Source organism: Lotus japonicus, chromosome 3, assembly GCF_012489685.1.
Source record: "Lotus japonicus ecotype B-129 chromosome 3, LjGifu_v1.2".
NCBI classification, from domain to species: Eukaryota; Viridiplantae; Streptophyta; class Magnoliopsida; order Fabales; family Fabaceae; genus Lotus; species Lotus japonicus.
In genome coordinates, this window is record NC_080043.1 from 12617385 (window position 1) to 12640334 (window position 22950).

The 22950-nt window shown below is 41.4% G+C and overlaps 1 protein-coding gene across 1 annotated transcript; it reads right to left on the bottom strand.

Moving 5' to 3' along the window:
* Positions 1-1741: 1741 nt before the first annotated feature.
* Positions 1742-19609, bottom strand: LOC130749042 ((-)-germacrene D synthase-like). Its single transcript, XM_057602314.1, has 7 exons — positions 19374-19609; positions 4168-4456; positions 3666-4038; positions 3317-3535; positions 3092-3230; positions 2692-2940; positions 1742-2577 (listed from the first exon to the last, which is right to left on the bottom strand). The coding sequence occupies exons 1-7, from the start codon at positions 19503-19505 to the stop codon at positions 2263-2265; spliced, it is 1716 nt and encodes a 571-aa protein (XP_057458297.1). The 5' UTR covers positions 19506-19609; the 3' UTR covers positions 1742-2262.
* Positions 19610-22950: the final 3341 nt, after the last annotated feature.

The following is a 22950-nucleotide window of genomic DNA, read 5'->3' on the forward strand; positions in this document are numbered from 1 at the left end:
CTGAAACATGCCATGCATCCACGTACACCATATTTCAACGGCTAATTTCCAAACCTGTAAATTTTGGTGCTAACACCATGTATTTAGATCCCGGTAAACAAACAAAAAAAATTGGGGGCATTATTGAAAATTATACTTTAAAGTGAGGTGAAGTTTGGGGTTGGTGCAATTTCTTTCCCTAGACTAGTGTAGTCTTATTTCCTTTGGGATTTTGCCCTCCCTTTTCCAAAAAAATAATAATAATTTGGAGTTTTTTTTTTGGTCAAACAAACAAAGTTCATTGATAGTGAGCCAAAGCCCAAAAGGAGTGGACAAAGCCACAATACAATCAGTCTTTTCTACAGAGCCCAAACAAATAGACAATACAAATTATGGGCCTGCTAACTGAAGGAGATGTCACGAAAGAAAAGCAAACAGTGAGAACAATACACAGTGAGACCAATACAACAGACATTAAAGGGGTGTTCTGTCACTCTGTCTAAGCTGTTTTTACAAATAAAGTTCAAATAAGCTTGTGAATCCGTATAACACCTAAACTTAGGCTAAGGAAGCTAAAAACTTCAGTTGCATGGACCTAAGAAGAGAAGGCCCAAAAAGCAGTGAGTCCAAGAGAAGAAAGTGCAGCCAAGCCCTAGCCTGAAAACCCAATCAAACACAAGGGAGAGGCGGCGGAGCAGCGGCGGAGGAAGCACAATGGCGGCTCAAAGGCAAAGCTCCAGACACGTATACAGTAAAACAAAGGAACCAGGTGAGAGGAGTTGGACTCTTGGAGGAACGCCACAGAAACCCCTTCCAAACCAAGAACGCGCGCCGACAGCAAGAGGTGCTGTGCAGGAGTGATTGGCCTCAGGCAAGGGGCGGAGAATCGACTGGGTCAAGCTTATGGGACCTGGATCGTGCTGCTGGAAAGTGGAATCTTCACTGGAGACTTAGCTTCCTCAGGATATAGTAAAAAAGGCCGGATCTGAAGCTGAGCTTTCAGTGGAAGGTGGAGGTGGCGTGAGTGGCCAAGATGGAGGCAAGGGTGGTGGGTGGAGAAAGACGGCGGTAGAGGCCAAGGAGAGGAGTAACCTAGACTAAACAAGAAAAAAAACCACTTATTTGGGTAGAAATCCACCTAATGTGGAAAAAACCCACCTAATGTGGGAGGACAACTTCTACCAAGGAGGAAGGGGATCTCCCTAGAGGAGGAGGAACCCCCCAATGGGGAAGGAGATCCCCAAAGGGGGGTGGGCGGCGCTGCTCAAGGAGGTGTGCCCTAGCAGAGAACCACACTTTCTTTTAGTAAGATTAGTATATTTATGAGTTATGACTTCAAAAAAAAAAAAAAAAATTTGGACTTGGTGGGGTGTTAAACTCAACTCCCTCTAGTGGACCGGTCCTCAATTGATAATTCTGTACTTTTTGGTCCATCACATAAAAAATTCAAGGGCAATGGCTAAGATCATATAGTAACATACAGATTGGAAAAAGAGTGCAAGATATACCTTGGGCCATACTGTATTGTTTGTCTCTATGAATGAACTTACTTTATGACCAAAAACAAAAGACAAGAACAAGTTAGACTGAAAAGTCCACCTTCGCCCAAGGAAAGAATAAAATCATACCCACTGAGATTTAGAAAAGTTTGAAGACCTAACCATACTGCAAACCCGTATGCCCTAATCATAATAATGTGTAAAATCAATTCATTCTTACACTCATTTGATTCTTTAACAGTATATAATACAAGGATTTTGGGATACCTTGGTTAAGACCAAAAAAGAAAAGAATAAAAACTAAAAAACATTCAAGGACTAATAATAACACTTACGTTTCAACAAATTAAATGCAAGTGACACACTCTTTTAAACACACTCTTCAACACAATTTATGATTAAACAATTATAGAAATTGAAAACAGATGAAAGACAAATCTAAGATCAAACTATGATCACATACAAGGGGTTGTCTAAATGACCCATGATAAAGTTTGGGTTAAATAACCCATCATCCAATCACATTTGAGATAAGTGAGTTGGAATTTCTATATTTTATTTACTAATTTATTTCCAACTCACTTATCTCCAATGTGATTGGATGATTGTTATTTAACCCAAACTTTATCATGGGTCATTTAGACAACCCCACATACAATATCCTAAGTATTTCAAACCACTCATGCTTAATCAACACTCATTTCTATTAGAGAGCACTTATACCAAATCAAACCATGCCTCTTATTTCTCTATGCAAATACCATATTAAGCATGATAAAGTGTGTCAAAGGTGAAAAGCTGATTCTTGTAATGGCCATGGGTTCAAAAGGAGAGATGCAATGTCGTTCTTTGTTGATCCTTGAGAGTGAGTGTAGCCATCTCCATCTTTATAAAGAACCTCCATCACACGGGTCAGATTGACAATTACAGTTATGAGAGGCTTTGGTATTTCAGTTGAGTCAAGACATTCCTGATTGATATCCTTCCAAGCACTCGCCACTTGTCTACATAATTCCTCAGTTGCTTCTTGTTTTGTGACATGGTGTTGTCTCATGTAGCACTCAATAGCAGAGGCAACATGCCCTCTCTCTTGCTCAAGCTAATTACAATACAGAGATGAAACAAACAGACAAACATGTAGTCAATTTATAATTTTAATCAATAAGGTAAGACATTAGATAATTTGTTCACCTAATTAAATTATTAATAGTACCTCGTTGGACACAATGTCATCCATGAGTCTAGTAATTTTAGTTAAAGCATTCATGATTTTTGGGTCATTGGTTAACCATTGAAAGGCCTTTTCTTTAGCTACACTTCCCATCCCAACAAAGGCTGTGGCTGTGACCATACGGTAACCAGAAGATATCTGCGCAACACTCATGTATTCTTCCAATGTTGGTGTGTAACTGCTATTGTACCACTTAGCCTCTGCAAAGTATGCTTGGACCAATCTTTTCATCTGGCAAATTTAAAGGTTTCTTCACAAATTAATTACATTACATAAAAAAACATATTGTTAATAACATATATACTAAATGTCAGTAGTAAAATCTTTGTGTGAACCAGTTTTTAACATGTTTCACCATAAAATTATTAACCTATAGACTTACTTCATTTATAGCATAGTCTACAGAGAATGCTCTGCCTTCCTTAACCATCTCTTGCTCAATTTCTTTATAAACATCCAAGAGCACTTTGTAGCAAATTTTCATGTATTCTGGAAGGAAATCGATGCAGCTAATATCCCACCTAAAAGGATATCATATTATATAATCAAATTTAAGGTAATGAAGGTGAAAATGCCATAGTAGTTAATGGTAGTTTAAAAGCCAAACCTATCTATTGCTTCGGTGAAAAGTTGTAGCTCTTCAAATGTACCATAAACATCATATACATCATCAATAACTGATGCCATATATATCACTTTTGTCAATAGCCTTCTACCAAGAGAGTATTGGGGCTCATAATACACTCCCAATGTCCAAAAGTACACTTCTATTATCCTATCACGTGCAAAGGGTAGCTCTGTGGCAAAATTTAAATCCTTCCACCACCTAATTTGTTGAATAGAACAAGGCTCAATAACTCATTTAATTTGAAGAAGTTAATGTGTTTTTTTTTTTTTTTTCAACAAATAAATAATATATACTTGCAATGTAAAGGTGTGGTTCTGAAAAAACTTACATTGAAGCAACCCCAGCTTCCCTCTGATATAGTTTCTGGAGCATATTAAAATCCAATTTGGCCAATAATAGCAGAGTTTCATCATGGGAAGGGTCTTCCTCATAGGTCGCAATGTAGTGCGCCGCCACTAGCCTAGGTAAGTTCTTGTGAAATGGACGCTTTAAGCTATGATTCACTTTTGTGGCAAGAGAAGGACTCAATTTGGTGGTGATGAACTCAAGGTTTGAGGCAGTGAAAGCAAGCGCATCATCTAATATCTCTTCACCATGAATCCTGAGATGTGAAGCTTCGTACAAGCTCAGCATTCCCTCAACATCACCAACAAGTGTTTCACTGAAGTTCCCTTGCTCATTCTTGAACTTCTTAAACACATCTGAGATTTTTTACCAACCACAAGATATACAATTTATTGGTCAATTCTACCTTGAAACATGTTAAAATCAGGTTGTATATTCTTTAAAGGCTTCTTTAAAATATACTAATTTATGTAAGTGGGGCCTACCCGGTGAAATGCGATATCCTTGTTGCCTTAACAACCTGAAGACAAGGGCGAGAGCATGGAGGTCTTCATTGAGAGTTATTTTACCATTTTCAACATAATCATTGTGAATATGTTGTAATACTTCGCCTATCTCGTGCTCAAAATGATGGTATAATCCCAGGTGTTGGATTGAATCAATCAAGTTAGCTTCTCTTATTGGTACTGTGGTCTTTGCATCCACAAGGACTAGCATCTTTCTCACTTCTTCTTTTAGTACTTGAATCTTCCTTGTTATAATTTCATTCTCTTCCTGATGTTAAAATTCCAATAATAGTAGAAATAAATCATAACCGTTGAATCTAATTATTAATATTGATTAAGATTAAATATTATATACTATTATGGTCATGTGACCATTTTTAATGTTTTGTGTTCTATATAAATCTATTAAATATGAGTGTTCTAAACAAAATATTCACAGTTTCATGCAAAAGTTAGAATAATTATACTTTTTTTAAGCGTGGAGAGGTGGAAGAAGAGAGAAATATATATGAAGAAAGGAGAGAGAAAATAAAGATGTAATCTATCTATATATATTAGTAAAGAAGAACTTCTAGCATGACGTGTCGCTCTCACAGGCCAAGTTAGTGACGTGTCGCTCCGAGATTAATTCTCACTTAATTATTTACACGTCAGCTTTTCCACCTATTAATTCTCATTTAATAATTTACACATCAGCTTTTCCACCTTGGCCCTATTTGCCACATTAAATTTTAGATTTGATTAGGATTTAGGTTGTTTATTTCTTGATTTAATCTTAATTTATTTTTAATTTATTTTTAGAGCATTAATTAATTTTTATGGTATTTTTATTAAATTTTCGGATTTTTAATTAATTCAGAATTTTATGAGTTTTTATTGTGATTTGCTAGATTTTGATAGTTTTTATCTATATTTATTTAGTACCTTTTTAAATTTTAGATTTGATTAGGATTTAGGTTGTTTGTTTTTATGTAGTGTGATTCATTTCACCTTGCAATTTAGATTTTTTCATAGTTTTGGTGGGTGGACTGGGCGAGCCCCTAGAGGGGCAACGCCCAGCATGTATCCCGCCCTGAGGCGGGGCCCTGGCCTTCAGTTGGGCCTTGACCTCGGAGGCCCAATTGGCCCAATAGGTAGTACCCAAGCTCTATAAATAGGAGGTAGTTATCAATTGGAGAGGACTTTTGGCTCATTTGATGAAATAACACTTGAAATTCAGCACTCTCTCTCATTCTCACTCTCTCTTGGCACAATCCCTCTACCTCTAGGTACTATGCCTCTCTTCAATGTCCATTCCTAGAACATTTGGCGCCGTCTGTGGGGAACGAACCCCTCCCATTCACGTGGATTGATTGTGCATGAAGTTACCTCTGATTGTGATTAGGCAATTCTCTAGTTTTCTGATTTTAATTCTGTGACTAGTGTTGGTTCTCCGATCGAGTTTGCATCGTTTCTGGTTTGGATGGAGACTCGACGCAGGAGGCAGCATCATTCACCAATGCGACAGCGGATTTCGCCGCCTCGGCGGCCTCATCGTGTGGACCTGGATTCTCCGGTACGAACGACAGGAGTACAGTCGCCTTCTCCTCTTCCATCACCACCACCTCCTCCATCGCCTTCACAGGTGGGATCTCTGGAGCGCTCACCAGAGAATTCACCTGCTCCGGAACAACAGCCGGCGGTGACACAGGAGCAATGGCGCCATTTGATGCGCAGTATTGACAACATCCAGCAGCGGAATGAGCATCTACAGGCTCAGTTAGATTTCTACCGTCGCGAGCAGCGAGATGATGGAAGCAGAGAAGCAGACTCCGTGGCTGAGTTCCGTCCGTTCTCGGAAGATGTTGAGAATGTGGCGATTCCGGATAACATGAAAACGTTAGTTCTGGATTCTTACAGCGGAGATTCCGATCCGAAAGATCATCTTCTGTATTTTAATACGAAGATGGTGATAATTGCGGCGTCAGATGCGGTGAAGTGCAGGATGTTTCCATCGACGTTCAAATCGACGGCGATGGCGTGGTTCACAACTTTGCCGCGTGGATCGATTTCAAATTTCAGAGACTTCTCATCCAAGTTTCTAGTGCAATTCTCGGCAAACAAGAATCAGCCGGTGACAATCAATGACCTATATAATATTCGCCAGCAGGAAGGGGAGTCACTGAAAGAGTACATGGCAAGGTATAGCGCGGCGTCGGTAAAGGTAGAGGACGAGGAGCCTCGAGCTTGTGCTTTAGCATTTAAAAACGGTTTGCTGCCGGGAGGGTTGAACAGCAAATTGACACGTAAGCCGGCGCGCTCGATGGGAGAAATGCGTGCTCGTGCCAGCACTTATATTCTCGACGAGGAGGACGACGCTTTCAAAAGAAAGCGCGCGAAGTTGGAAAAGGGCGACACGTCGCCCAAACGCGTGAAAAAAGATAGGAGCGGCGAAGATAAGGGGGAAGGCAAACAGCAGAGGCCGGGTAAGGGGAAGTCGGTATTCAAACCGACCAAGGAACAGTTGTATCCACGGCGCGATGATTATGAACAACGTCGGCCTTGGCAATCTAAGTCTCATCGCCAGCGGGAGGAAACTGATATGGTGATGAACACAGATGTATCGGATACGCTCCGAGGGGCAAGCGACGCAAATCTAGTGGATGAGCCGGAGGCCCCAAAGTATCAGCCACGGGACGCCAATCCCAAGAAGTGGTGCGAGTTCCACCGGTCCGCCGGGCATGATACGGATGACTGTTGGACTTTGCAGCGGGAGATTGACAAGTTGATTCGGGCGGGATATCAAGGAAATCGTCAAGGCCAGTGGCGCAATGGAGGCGATCAAAACAAAGCGCACAAGCGGGAGGAGGAGCGAGCGGACACTAAGGGCAAGAAAAAGCAAGAATCAGCGGCTATCGCCACAAAAGGGGCTGATGACACGTTCGCTCGACACTCAGGACCGCCCGTCGGGACCATCAACACCATCGCCGGGGGATTTGGCGGCGGTGGCGACACTCACGCGGCGCGTAAACGCCATGTTCGTGCCGTAAATTCCGTTCATGAGGTCGCTTTTGGATTCGTACACCCTGACATAACAATCTCGATGGCGGACTTTGAGGGGATAAAGCCTCATAAGGACGACCCGATTGTGGTGCAGTTAAGGATGAACAGTTTCAACATTAGAAGGGTACTCCTGGATCAGGGTAGTTCGGCTGATATTATCTATGGTGATGCATTTGACAAGTTGGGACTAACTGACAATGATCTAACTCCATACGCGGGAACCTTGGTAGGTTTCGCGGGGGAGCAAGTAATGGTGCGGGGATACATTGATCTAGACACAATATTTGGGGAAGACGAGTGTGCTAGGGTTTTGAAGGTAAGGTATCTGGTTCTCCAGGTGGTAGCATCCTACAATGTCATCATTGGGCGAAATACGTTGAATCGCCTTTGTGCTGTAATTTCGACAGCCCACTTGGCGGTCAAGTATCCGCTAAGCAGTGGAAAGGTGGGAAAGCTGAAAGTGGACCAGAAGATGGCGAGGGAGTGTTACAATAATTGCCTTAACTTGTACGGCAAGAAGAGTGCGTTGGTTGGTCATAGATGTTATGAAATCGAAGCTTCGGATGAAAATCTTGATCCCCGGGGCGAGGGGCGAGTAAATAGGCCCACGCCAATTGAGGAAACGAAGGCGCTAAAGTTTGGCGATCGCACTTTGAAGATTGGGACCAGACTGACGGAAGAGCAGGAGACGCGCCTGACAAAACTGCTTGGGGAGAACTTAGACTTGTTTGCTTGGAGCTGCAAAGACATGCCTGGAATTAATCCAAATTTCATATGCCATCGGTTAGCATTGAATCCAAGTGTCAAGCCAGTTTCACAACTTAGGAGGCGCTTGGGTGGCGACAAAGGGAAGGCGGTGCAACAGGAGGTCGACAAGTTGTTGGCGGCAGAGTTCATCAGGGAAGTGAAGTATCCGACGTGGTTGGCAAACGTCGTAATGGTGAAGAAGGCGAACGGGAAATGGCGAATGTGTGTAGATTACACAGACTTAAACAAAGCATGTCCAAAAGATTCGTATCCCCTTCCCAGCATCGATAGCCTTGTTGATGGTGCCTCGGGCAACGAACTGCTTAGCTTGATGGATGCTTATTCTGGCTATCATCAAATCCGCATGCACCCGGCAGACGAGGACAAAACGGCTTTTATGACTGCCAGAGTCAATTATTGCTATCGCACCATGCCGTTTGGACTAAAGAACGCTGGGGCTACCTACCAAAGATTGATGGATAGGGTTTTTGCTAAGCAGGTGGGAAGAAACATGGAGGTTTACGTTGATGACATGATTGTTAAATCAGTACGAGGTTTAGACCATCATCAAGATCTGGAGGAAGCATTTGGCGAAATAAGGAAGCACAGTATGCGCCTCAATCCGGAGAAATGCTCTTTTGGTGTTCAAGGGGGCAAGTTTTTGGGATTCATGATCACATCCAGAGGAATCGAGATAAACCCAGAAAAATGCAAGGCGATTCAGCAGATGAAAAGCCCTTCCAATGTGAAAGAGGTCCAACGTTTGACGGGGCGAATAGCAGCTTTATCTCGGTTTCTTCCCAAGTCTGGTGACAGATCTTTTCCTTTTTTCAAGTGTCTTCGCAAGAATGTCGTATTCGAGTGGACGGCGGAGTGTGAGGAAGCTTTCGTTCGCCTCAAGGAACTCCTATCGTCACCGCCGATCTTGTCGAAACCAATACAGGGACACCCGCTGCATTTGTATTTTGCTGTGAGCGATAGTGCTCTGAGTTCTGTGATGTTGCAGGAGATAGATGGCGAGCATCGAATTGTTTATTTTGTTAGTCACACACTCCAGGGCGCGGAGGTCAGATATCAGAAAATTGAGAAGGCGGCGCTGGCGGTCCTCGTCACCGCCCGGCGGTTGAGACCTTATTTTCAGAGTTTTCCCGTGAAGGTGCGGACGGATTTGCCCTTGAGGCAAGTATTACAAAAACCGGATTTATCAGGTAGATTGGTCGCCTGGTCGGTTGAATTGTCAGAGTATGGTTTGCAATACGATAAGCGGGGCACGGTTGGTGCGCAGTCACTAGCTGACTTTGTGGTCGAGTTGACTCCAGATCGGTTTGAAAGAGTGGACACTCAGTGGACTCTCTTCGTGGATGGATCCTCCAATAGTAGTGGCAGCGGCGCGGGAGTAACGTTAGAAGGGCCGGGGGAACTAGTGTTGGAGCAATCCCTGAAATTCGAGTTCAAAGCAACGAACAACCAAGCAGAATATGAAGCTCTCATCGCCGGATTGAAGTTGGCGCGGGAAGTGAAGATCAGGAGTTTGTTGATAAGAACGGACTCACAATTGGTGGAGAACCAAGTGAAGGGAACTTTCCAGGTCAAAGATCCTAATCTGATCAAGTACCTTGAGCGGGTACGGTATTTGATGACACTCTTTCAAGAGGTCGTGGTAGAGTACGTTCCTCGGGCAGAAAATCAGCGGGCGGACGCGCTAGCCAAACTGGCGAGCACGCGGAAGCCCGGCAATAACAAAAGTGTGATTCAGGAAACGCTGGCGTACCCAAGCATCGAAGGCGAGCTCATGTCCTGCGTAAACAGAGGGAGAACATGGATGGATCCCATAATATCTATCTTGGCGGGGGACCCGGCAGAAGTGGAGCAATGCACGAAGGAGCAGCAGCGGGAGGCGAGTCACTATACTCTCATTGACGGACACTTGTATCGCCGTGGTTTCTCGACGCCATTGTTGAAATGTGTATCGCCAGAGAAGTACGAAGCGATAATGTCTGAAGTACATGAAGGAGTGTGCGCGAGCCACATCGGGGGAAGGTCTTTGGCTTGCAAAGTGTTGAGGGCAGGTTTTTACTGGCCCACCCTCAGGAAAGATTGTATGGACTTCGCGAAGCAGTGCAAGGAGTGTCAAGTGTTCGCAGATTTGTCTAAGGCACCGCCAAAGGAGTTGGTAACGATGAGCGCCCCGTGGCCTTTCGCCATGTGGGGTGTGGACTTAGTTGGACCTTTCCCGACCGCCAGGGCACAAATGAAGTTTATATTGGTGGCGGTGGACTACTTCACTAAGTGGATTGAGGCTGAACCCTTGGCCAAGATTACTTCTGCAAAGATAGTCAATTTCTACTGGAAGCGTATTGTTTGCAGGTTCGGGATCCCAAGGGCGATCGTATCTGACAATGGGACCCAGTTTTCAAGCAGTCAAACAAGGGAGTTCTGCAAGGAAATGGGCATACAGATGAGGTTCGCCTCTGTTGAGCATCCGCAGACGAACGGGCAGGTGGAATCTGCAAACAGGGTAATCCTACGAGGACTAAGACGACGGCTCGCGGAGGCTAAGGGAGCTTGGTTGGATGAACTTCCGGCGGTGCTGTGGTCGTACAACACCACCGAGCAATCTACTACAAGGGAAACCCCCTTTAGAATGACCTATGGGGTAGATGCCATGTTGCCGGTGGAGATTGACAACTTTACATGGCGGACTCGACCAGGTTTTGAAGAGGAAAATGAGGCCAACATGGCGGTGGAGCTGGACCTTTTGTCGGAAACGCGCGACGAGGCGCACATTCGGGAAACAGCGATGAAGCAGCGCGTGGCGGCAAAGTTCAACAGCAGGGTTCGCGTCCGAGATATGCAGGTTGGCGACCTGGTCCTCAAGTGGCGATCGGGAGCCCCGGGGAACAAGCTTACTCCCAACTGGGAAGGGCCCTACCGCATTATTAAAGTTCTTGGTAATGGGGCCTATCACTTAGAAGAGCTTGATGGGAGGCGGTTACCTCGATCGTTCAATGGTTTGAGCTTGCGCTACTTTTATAGTTGATTGCAGGCGAGAAAGTGAACAAGTCGGAATCGCCGGAGCCAGATATCTTTAAGATTTTCCGAAGTGTTTTCAAATTGTCCAATGTACTGCAACGACAAATCAATAAAATAAGACGAAAATTCACGAAATTCGTGTCCAAAAAAATTCCAGGGATTCCCTGACGATCGGAATTGCCGATCGACATAAAGAATTACGGCGATCACTAAGTGGGACAAGCTTGATCCCCAAAGGGGCTTGCTGGAACCCTGAAGGTTGTGGCGATTCCACAAATGGCCTTTGACGCCTGGGAATCACCCTCCGGAAAGTCTGACGTGATCGCCGGTCCCGTAAACGATGTGCTGGGTAAGTCTCGCCAGAATACGACGAGCGCCGTTAACTAGGCAAAAGTCTTGGGACCCCCAAATGGCCATTGGGATCCAAGCATTGTAAGCCCCGAGCGGGCAAAGCCCCGGGCGAAGTCCTCGAGAATGGAGGCCGTTTCTTCCTATTAGGGAAAAAACGTCTAAAGTCTTGGTGGTGGAATACCAAGCAACAAGTCCTAGTTAAAATTAACGCACGAAATCGTTAGGCGTAATTCAATCATATGACGCGTGAAAAATAGCGCAAGATATAAGGTCGGCGAATGAATAGGAGGGAAGGCGAGGCGAGTATTCCAATATGACTTACAACATATCCAACGGCGATATAAAAAGCTATGGCGAAAGGTTGCTTAAACATAGACGAATGGCGGAAAAGTACACTACAAGGTGACAGTAAAAGATAAAAGTAATGTTAAAAATTACATTATTCATTGTTTTCTTTCTCCTGTTCTTCTTCTTCCTCTTCTTCTTCAGTCGCTGTCCAGAGGTTTTGGTCAATCAGGGGAGGATCGTCGGGACCAACCAGTCCTGCGGCGGTTATCTCTTTCATTACTCCCATGGCGCTAAAGTCAAAGTTCGGGTACAAATGTTGGGCCTGGTCTTTGGCGAGGTAGAAACCGCGCTCGCGGTTGTCAAGGGCGATGTCAGCGGCTTGTTCCCTCGCCTCAATGGCTTTGGCCTTCTCCGTCGCCAGCTCGTCCTCTAGACTTTTGATCTTTGCTAGTTGGGAAGCAATTTCAGCATCTTTCGTGGCGAGGGCCTCGGCATGAGTTTCGGTCGCTTTCTTGATCTCCTCGGACGTAGCCTGCATCACCGCCTCCATGTCAGATTTCGCCAAGGCCAAGGACTCCGCAGACTTTTTCTCTTGCTCTGCCAACGCCTTTTTCACTAACTCCAGCTCAGCGCACAGTATGGCAAGCTCTGACTCCTTAGCAATCAGCGCCTCGCCTCGGGCGATCAAGTCCTTCTCAGCTTGCTCTTTTTCCTTCTTGCAAGCTTGAAGGCTTGCATCAAGCTCATCTGCTTCTTCCTTCATCAGCGCCAGCTGATCCTCCAGCTCGCCGATTTTAATCCCCGCCGTGCCAATCATCTTGTCGGCATAGACTTTGTCTTTTCCTGCTTGCGTCGCCAGTTTGTCGAAACGTTTTTCCCAAGCAGCGGCGGCTTCTTGATGCTTAGCACTTTCGGCCTTCAACCGCTCAGCTTCAACGTTGGCGGCATTGAACTTCTCAAACGTGTGAGCAAAGATGCACCCAGCGCGTAGGAGGCAAGCAAGAGTCTCCTCCTTGGTGACATTCAGGTCCTGACTCAAAACTTCTTTTTCTATAACGTCACGGTTGAGACCAGCAAGTAAGAATTCTGAGGGTTCAATGGCGTTGGGGAGCATGTTATAGTAGCTTGAAGAACCGACCTCAGGGGCAGGGGCTTGTTCAATTTGAGCTGCTTCAGAGGTAGTGGCAGCGCCAGGACAGGATTTTTCCCCTTGATGAGGCGGGGAAGGCATGGAGCCCGCATCATGTGTTGAGGGCGGGCTAGGAGGCGCATCTTGTGTTGAGGGCGGGCTAGGAGGCGCATCTTGGCGAGGAGGAGACTTTGGGGTTTCATTCTCTTTTTCCTTATCTCCAATAGGAGTGTCGGAAGATGCAGCAGCGGTCGCACCGGCGGAGGCAGGAGAAGAAGCCGGTACGACGGTTGGCTCGGTAGCTGCGGCGACAGAGGCTTCAGCGACATTTTTGCCTTCAGGCGCAGCAGCAGTGGTGGGCTGAGCGCCAGGGTTGGATGTGCCGGCGTTGGAGGAGGCTTTGGTCAATCTTCTCCTCTTGGGAGCTTTGGTGCTCTCGGCTTGGTTCTCAGCACCGCCCCGTTTTTTCGCGTCGCCCTCAGTGTTGAATTTTGGGGAAAAGCGAGCCATTCTCCTCTCGCGGGCCTTCAGGAGCTCGGCGTTCGTGAAATTCATATCTTCTGTAACAAATAAAAAAAAACACGATCAGTAATAACATAGGAGTCGAGAAGGGAAATGTCAATAATAAAAGTGAGCTATGGGCAACCTAAGTATTTGGGAGTTCTTGAGAGGTCAGCGCCCTCAAGGACTGTTGTGCAGTCAAGGATGGGAAGTGGGGCAAGGAGATTAAGAAAGGCTTTATCGTTGGCGGACAAGGAATCCTCTGAAGGATCGGTGATCCCGTTGGGCTTCTCTGTCCAGTAAAGAGGAAAGAGGGCGGTCCCGTCTCTGAGGGTGAATGCTTCTGGGTAGGCGGGATGAACCGCCACACGGAAGTACTTTCGTGCGAAAGAGGACTTCGCGTTACTTTTGTGGGGATGCAAACACTTCCGGCCGGCTCGGGCCTTCAAGGAAATCCATCCTTTGTTTTTGATGGACTTGGGGTCGACGTCGTAAAGGTAGAAGAAACTGGTGGGGGATGGGGCGATGCCGACAGCGGCGCTTAGGATTTCAAAACATCGAATGAAGGCCCAGGCGTTAGGGTGGAGTTGACAGGGAGCCGCGTTGATGTCGCGGAGGACGGTTTGGACAAAGGGCGAGAAAGGAAGCCTGATTCCAAGCTCGCTAAACATGTATTCGTACGCAAAGAAAAAATGGGATCTCTTTACGTCGCCGTCTGGCTTGTGAAGCCAGGGGCGATCCCCGGGACTGCAAACCCAGATCCTGAGTTTGGCGTTAAACTCATCGTCATTGGACAAGCCACCCAGGGAGTTCACGAATTGCACAATGGGATCGCTATCTTGGAAGATGGAAGGTTGATCTATAGCCTCGTGTTTGGGGGCTACTTGGACTGGAAGGGGCAGAGTGGCGTAGGTTTGTAGTCGGTGAGCTGGGATCTCCGGAACCTCTAAACGGAGGCCGCCGGCAGCGGTGGAGTCAGGGTCGCTTTCGGAGGAGGAAGAAGAGTGATTAGGGGAGGTAGGGTTTGAAGCCATTTTTAGAAGGCAGTGAAGTGAAAGAAAAGAAAAGATCAGTATGTGTGCGATGTAAAGATAAGGACAGTGGGACTCACCGGAGTAGGATGTGAAGAGTGGGTAGCGGAAAGGGTGATAAGCGACGGCTCCGGAGCGGAAGTGGGCAGAAGGAGTTTGGTAAGCGATTAGGGAAGTGAAGAGGGGTCTTGGAAAGGGATGACAGTGGGGAAGAAGGGTTTTTATAGGAGAAGGGGAGAAGCTGGAGGGGTGACGCGTGTTGGACGCGTGTGGAAGGTTGGAAGTCATGGTGGTTTTGGGGAGGTGGGTCGCGTGCAAAGGGGAGTTACTGCGCACGATGGGACGGTTATGAAAGGTGAAGTGACGGTTCCGGAGAAAGAGGGAAATTGATGTAACCAACACATCACGTGGGGCAGCCACGTGAGGCAGATAGAAATTTGAAAGGGTTTTAAAATAAGGGAAGGCGCGAAAAGCCTCGCCACTATAAGGATCAAACGCCATCGCCTGACGATTGACACCAACAACGAAGTTCGGTCACTCATCGGGGTCACCGCCAGTCAATGATTGAATGATCGGCACATGACCCATGCCTGCCACCTTTCCCGCCGGCGAGAGATCATACACCTGCTCCAACTTGTCACCAATACAAAGTAGTCGTTCTCGCCGCTTGCGGACTTGTGGACTTGCCAGCTTGGTTTGCTCGTCAAGTCAGTGGACTGGGTAACTGAAAATGCTAGTTTCCTTTTGCTCACGCCATGTTGGCGGTATAGTTAACTTCTCTTTTCTCAAGCCATGTTGGCAGTGTAGATTCCGGTGTACAAACAGCATTTAAAAGACACCCTTAGCTCTCGTACCTCGAGCTCGGTGTCTTGTGGACTAGTGGACTGGGCGAGCCCCTAGAGGGGCAACGCCCAGCATGTATCCCGCCCTGAGGCGGGGCCCTGGCCTTCAGTTGGGCCTTGACCTCGGAGGCCCAATTGGCCCAATAGGTAGTACCCAAGCTCTATAAATAGGAGGTAGTTATCAATTGGAGAGGACTTTTGGCTCATTTGATGAAATAACACTTGAAATTCAGCACTCTCTCTCATTCTCACTCTCTCTTGGCACAATCCCTCTACCTCTAGGTACTATGCCTCTCTTCAATGTCCATTCCTAGAACAGTGGGATTCTTCTACAACTGAATACCTATAGGTTAGTGTTAATTTGGAATTGCCAAATCCTATTGCTAGGTTGCATTTTTTTTTTCTGGAATGGTGAATTTTCTTTAGAATTTTATGGTCCCTTATTTGCTTAAGCTAAATCTTGAGAACATTTATTTGTTTACATATGAACTTTTTGTTGTATATTTTATTAATATTTCAAAAGATTTAAAGTGAATTTAAATTAAAAATATTTATCTATTTATGATTGGCATCCCGTTTATGTTTACAATTAAAATATTGATTACATGGTTAATATGTTACCATTCAATATTTCCCTCTCTATTCTTATATAAGTTTTCTTTGTGTCAAACATTACCTTCCCTCTCATAATGTACATGGTAAAAGGTTTTCAATTCCCGTGAAAAACATACCGCCAGTCTACCAGCACCTATGTACTACTAACAAAGATTGAGATATATGTGCATTTGAATGTATGTGAACATTTATACAAACATAGTCTTAGTGACTAACATAAGCAAGGTGAGATCAATAAAAAAAATATTGTGCATATAAAATAAAAATCAGAAAAATTCACTAAAAATACCATAAAATTTAATTAATACTCTAGAAATAAATCAAAAATAAATTAAGATAAAATCAAGAAATAAACAATCTAAATCCTAATCAAATCTAAAATTTAAAAAGGTATTTTTTATGAGAATATAATTAACTTGAGATCAATAAAAAAAATATTGTGCATAGAAAACAATAGAAAATATATATTTTTTAATTAATCGAGGTATGTGAAAAAGTAGTGTGATTCATTTCACCTTGCAATTTAGATTTTTTCATAGTTTTGGTGGGATTCTTCTACAACTGAATACCTATAGGTTAGTGTTAATTTGGAATTGCCAAATCCTATTGCTAGGTTGCATTTTTTTTTTTGGAATGGTGAATTTTCTTTAGAATTTTATGGTCCCTTATTTGCTTAAGCTAAATCTTGAGAACATTTATTTGTTTGCATATGAACTTTTTGTTGTATATTTTATTAATATTTCAAAAGATTTAAAGTGAATTTAAATTAAAAATATTTATCTATTTATGATTGGCATCCCGTTTATGTTTACAATTAAAATATTGATTACATAGTTAATATGTTACCATTCAATATTTCCCTCTCTGTTCTTATATAAGTTTTCTTTGTGCCAAACGTTACCTTCCCTCTCATAATGTACATGGTAAAAGGTTTTCAATTCCCGTGAAAAACATACCGCCAGTCTACCAGCACCTTTCATAAGTTCTAAACCATATAGTTACATATTCCCTTAAGAGTGTTAATTAATTTTTATCGTATTTTTATTGAATTTTCGGATTTTTATTTAATTCAGGGTTTTATGAGTTTTTATTGTGATTTGCTAGACTTTGGTAGTTTTTATCTATCTTTAATTAGTACCGTTTTAAATTTTAGATTTGATTAAGATTTAAGTTGTTTATTTCTTGATTTTAGCTTGAATCTTTTATTTTATTTTGAGAGTATTAATTAATTTTTATGGTGTTTTTATTGAACTTTAGGTCTTTATTTAATTTATGATTTTATAAGTTTTTATTGTAATTTGCTAGATTTTGAGAGTTTTTATATATCTTTAATTAGTACCTTTTTAAATTTTAGATTTGATTAGGATTTAGGTACTTTAATTCTTGATTTTTTCTTAATTTGTCATATTTTTATTTATTGTGAATTCCAGGAAAATGGAGCTGATCTAGTGCTGAGGGACCACAGAGCTACCATGGACACGTAGAGATTTGATGGTTGCTAGGTGAATTTGGCAGAGTTTCTCATTAACTGCGGACTAGAGCTCATAGGTTACTGCATATAAGGTTTGATGTACATTTATGGAGGGTGAAAGGATATTACTCCGGCAAATCAACCATTATTAATGTGAATGCAATCATTATTAATTTTAAAATCTTATTTTTAATTATAGAGATTTTTTTATGTATATGTAACGTGAGATTTTGTTTTATATAAAAACTATCATTGTAAAATCTTCTTTTTAACTTTAGAGATTTCTTTATGTATATGTAACGTGAGATTTTGTAAAACCCCAAGGATTTCTCTATACAGTTAACTTCTTTATTTCTCTGATAAATGAGTATCCATTTAGTAAGATGATTTGCATCTAAAGCTACTCTGAAATCTAAAAGTTATTGCTGTTTGTATTTGGGTTTAATTTTCAATTTATATGTTTTAATTTTAAATTACAATAATGCTACCTACGTGAGATTTTGTTTTATATAAAAGGTATCATTATATTTTTTTTAAACAATCATTATATTCTAAACTAATTGATTGATATTATGTCAAATTTCAAATAAAATCAAATGAGATACCAACCGAATGCATTCAGTTACTCCCTCCGTCCTCTATTATAAGTCACTTTTACCTAATTCTCTAGGATTAAGAAAAGTGGTTAGAATTAGTTAGTTACAATAAATTTGTATCTTTTTTCCTAAACTGACCACATTTAAAAGTATATCAATTCAATGAATCTCATCTACCTCTCTCTCCATATTAATGTTCCACTATCTTGAAAACCCCCTTCCACCAATAAAAAATAAGTTTTGGAAGTTTTTTGAGTAGATATAAATTAAAGTGACCTCGATAATAAAGAAAAATATTGGAAAGTAGGAAAATTCTTTAAATGCTACAAGGGTAAACATGGAGAGAAAAATTTAATGTTGCATAGATATTGTAAAGTGACTTATATTTTGGGACAAAAAAAAACTCACAAAAAGTGACTTATAATAGGGGACGGTGGGAGTATAAATGACGAGGAGAAATTTCTGTACCTAAAATTCATTTCCAAAACAAATCTATCTTGACTAATTTGAAAATTTTAAATCTATATTGATTTATGAAATTTATAAGATTTTGTTTCTCTGATAAATGAGAATCCATTGAGTAAGATGATTTGCATCTAAGTCTGCTCTGAAACCTAAAAGCGGTTGTTGTTTGTATTTGCGTATAATTTTCAATTGTATGTTTTAATTTTAAAGTACTATAATGCTATCTACGTGAGATTTTGTTTTATATAAAAGGTATCATTATACTTTTTTTATACAATCATTATATTCTAAACTAATTAATTGATATTATTTTAATAGAATAAATTTAATATAATTAACTTTAGTATTATTTTCAAAATTTAAAGAGTGTATATTTATATAAGTATATAACTATAATAATTTGATAGTAAGAAAAGTACGAGGAATACAAAATATCAATACATATGGACTATAAAATTATGACATGAATTTATTAGTACTAACAAATTAGAGTTACGAGATCTCACGGGGAGAAACATTTTACATGAAAATGAAAATTTGTACGAGTTTAAAAAAAAATTCATTTTCTATAACTTAAGTGTATTTTTAATAATTTAAAAAATAATTATATATTTATGTATTGTTATATATCTAAAACACAAAAACATTACCCTTTATGCAACACGAGTATACATCTTCACAAACAAAATTCAGTTATACCTCACATATGCAAAAATTAAAGTTTTTGGTTTATTAACTTCTGTGTTTTTTAAAATTTGTGCTCTTTAAATATCTACATCTTTATTATGATTATTCTTATATTCTTAACATCTTAAATATTTATAATTTAAAATATGAATCGATGTATCAAATACAATAGACATATTCCCCGTGCAACGCGCGGGTAAAATAGCACTAGTATGTGATTTAATTGATAAAGGCCGGAGAGAGAAATAAATAGAAAGTGAAGGTGAAAAATAAGTGAATGTGTGTATATAACAAAACTCTAAAGGTTAACAACCAAATTAAATGTTGACAACCAAAAGTATACACGTATTTTATATGCAAAGCTTAAAAAGAATAAAATGACATTACCATAGGCTCCTCAATATATTGAATAAAACGATCACCCCAAATGTTGGGATGATAATTTACTGAACGCCGAGAGAAATCAGAAGATGCATTAAGAGTGGAAGTAACAAGTGATGTTGCTGCTGAAACAGACATAGTTCTTTGCTCTGGTTAAAATTTTGAATCAACTTTGTTTTCAAGAAATGCTCTAAGATTCCTCAATCTAATAATTGCATTCAGGTTCTGTGAGTGGTGAAGAACTTGATGTGTGCATTTATAGGAGATTCCAACCTCAAAAAGAATATGTACTTTTCGAGTGTTAGAAATAGATGGAGGAGAAATTAATTTGTGATCAATGATCATGTGATGAACAAATAATAGAAAAAATTGATATGTGGCTCTAAAAAATATGACTTAGAAAATAAATTAGCAACTATGGCCGATATGTGGCTCTAAATAACATGACTTAAAAAATAAAATAGAAACTATGGCCTATTTTTTTTTTGATAGGCAACTATGGCCTATTTAGTTTCTTTTTATTTTTTTTTAGTTACAATTTATAAAATTGTCACTTTTTTTTTATATGTTAAATTGTTTTCACAATTTTGACCCGGCTGTAGTGAAGATTAGGTCTTCACAAGAGTGCGGTTCCTAAAGATCAACCCCTCGACCTAGCTAGGGGTTAAGTTGCCGCTTATGAGATTTTAAAAGTTAAAAAATAGAGCAAACAATAAATAAATAGTATTAATTGTCTTCTCATTTTAAAAAATAAAAAATAATTTTTTTATTGAATATAAAGTTAATTTTTATAATTTAAAAATGAATAAAATTAAAATAAAAAAATATATAAACCAAAACCACCCGGTTGCGTATTTTTTATTTTGTGGTTGGAAATTTGTTGAATTTCAATTTCATTAGAAAGAGAATCCATCACATATATTTTTTTTTTGATACAAGCAACTTAAAGGGGAAAACAAAAGAAACTAACAACTACCTAACAAACACAGTGCCACTCTTATCGGCAAGCAGTAACAGAGATAACTCCGGTGGAGGATCCACCACCACATGCAAGGCTTGCTCCTGCGCAGCTCTTGCCTTAGCCAAGTAATCCGCACAGGCGTTTCCCTCTCTAAGAGTATGCTCCAAACGAACCACCCACTCCCGCCGGAGAAACTCCTTGATACTGGCTATGAGCACTGCACATTCATGAAAACGGGAAGGACGGTCCATAATCAGCGACACCGCAAGCAGGGAGTCAGAGAGGCATAGGACCCTCCGGAATCCCTCGCTCCAAGCCATCTTCAACCCATGGAATATAGCTAGAAGCTCCATGGTCAGCACTGACTTGCTACCACCAAACCCATAGAACCCTCGAATCCAATCACCGCAGCTATTACGAAGACACCCCCCGAAACCACTACTATTTGGATTGCTCCCCTTACTGCCATCACAATTCACTGCAATCTCATCGTCACTAGGAGCTTTCCAAGATACCAACCTCACCGTTCGCTGGACTGGACTCCTCGGCCAGGCTCGCTGAAACTCGTCTTGGAGACTATCGACCCACCTATGCAAGGCATCAACGGGAATGACCTGCCCACCCAAAACAGCTTTGTTACGCGAGACCCAGATAACCCAAATAGCAGCCAAAGCAACGCTACCGTGAGCCTCCAATAAGCGCCGCACCCATAAGCCCGGCTCCGTCTGGCCACCACCATGCCCAGGAGCAAGCATGCCCAAGTGATTCCAGACCCTCCTAGCGTAGTAGCAGTCCCGAAGGCAGTGCAACTCAGACTCCGGGTACAACCGACACCGGCTACACGTCGGAGATTCAGCCATCCTACGCCGGTAGCGGAGGGAATTTGTTGGAAGCGCATCGCGGGCTATCAACCAGATCAAAAAGCACACTTTGAATGGAGCGCGCAGCTTCCAAATCCAACCCCAACGGTTACCCTCTTCATCATGATCACTACCCAAACCATTACTCGTGTCCTCATTCGTTTCAATCAACCACTTATACCCAGAGCCAGCTGAATATATCCCAGACATATCCCCTTTCCACACATGACAGTCCGGGACCTCGCCATGAACCCAAGCCGGTATCCCATGGATTTCGTCCCGTACCCCCTCAGGGAGCATCGTGTAAAGTTGCTCCAATCTCCAAAGGCCATTCTCCCCTGTAACATCCCGCACCCGGAGTTCCACATCATGAATGTCCACTGCCGCAACCCTATCGCAAAGCTTATCACCCCCAAGCCAAGTGTCATACCAGAAGGATGATTCCCCATTACCAAGCCTGAATTCAAACCCTTCACGCAGGCAACTCAAAGCTTTACCAACAGACCTCCACACAATCGAACCCTTCCCCACCATGGAAGAAAGAATCCATCACATATATGATATAACACGTTTTTTCTTTCTATTTTTTGTCCTTTTTCTCTCTTTCGCGTAGCTAAGTAACAGGACCTTGTCTTAGGGGTGGTGTGTGTATTCTGAAAATCCCATCATATGGGAAGGATAGCTCAAGTGGTAAGAGTTAGGGACATAAGGGTTGGGTGAGATGAATGATGAAGGGTCCCGGGTTCGAATCCGGAGGAGAGATTAATTTACTAACATTTACCTATAAAAAAAACATGGGTAGGTCTACGCGTACAAGGTCCATCAACTCGTACTACACAATACATTTTTGGGATTCATGGGACTTTTATCTTTCATAGTATTTCTTTTCATATTTTGCACGTTTCTTTTTCTAAAGTTGAAAATAATTAATTTTATTCTGAAAAAAATCTAAGGGCAAGTGGGCAACTCTTGCGCTATCAGCCAAGGTTATCAGAACCGGACCGGTGATGAAACCGGTGAGGGTACCGGTTCAAGGTTCACTGGTTCAACCGTAATTCAACCGTGGTCCAACCGGTTTTACCCGCTATGAATTTTAACAATATTATTTTTAAATAAATAGGTAATATATAAGGTAATATTGAATAAAAAAATATCCACAGCTTCATATTTCAAATGAAAATTACTTGTCAAAATTAAAATTAGTACACACTAAAATAGTAGGTTTAAAGTAACAATAGATAACATTAACAATATACATTATTCAAAATTTCAAAGAGAATAAAGTAGCAAATAACAGATTTTGTAATATACTAGTATTAAATATGAGAATTCAAATATGAAGCTATATTTGTTTTTGAAAAAATAGAGCTTCTCGTAAATGAAGGGAGCTACCTAGTTTTTATCAATAGCTAATAATTCCATTACAATGTTCAAAATATTTCATTGAATTTTTTCTTGAAATCTGACATGGCTAGTTGTACAGTTATATTCCTTTTGATTTCTTACTTTTTTTGGTCATTAATGAATAAGTAATAGATGCTGTTTTTAATATTTTTTTTTGGAGTAAAATACACTCACCCCTCTCAAGGTTTGCTAGAATTACACTCCACCCCATTCTTGTCTAAAAATCTACCACCCCACCCATTTTATATAGATGCAAATTTAGTGACGAAAAATATTCTTCATTAATAATTAGTTATTATTTAAATTGTTAATCAATAATTTCAAAAAATATTTTCAATATAATCCAATAAATTTAAAA

Bases quoted from the DNA above. Each gene is read 5' to 3' on its own strand.
- LOC130749042 (XM_057602314.1), bottom strand. From the start codon at position 19,505: ATGTCTGTTTCAGCAGCAACATCACTTGTTACTTCCACTCTTAATGCA. The intron at 3,536-3,665 runs GTAAGTTTTTTC...TCAACAAATTAG, and splicing joins GAAGCTGGGGTTGCTTCAAT to GTGGTGGAAGGATTTAAATT. The intron at 2,941-3,091 runs GTAAGTCTATAG...TAAATTTGCCAG, and splicing joins TAGACTATGCTATAAATGAA to ATGAAAAGATTGGTCCAAGC.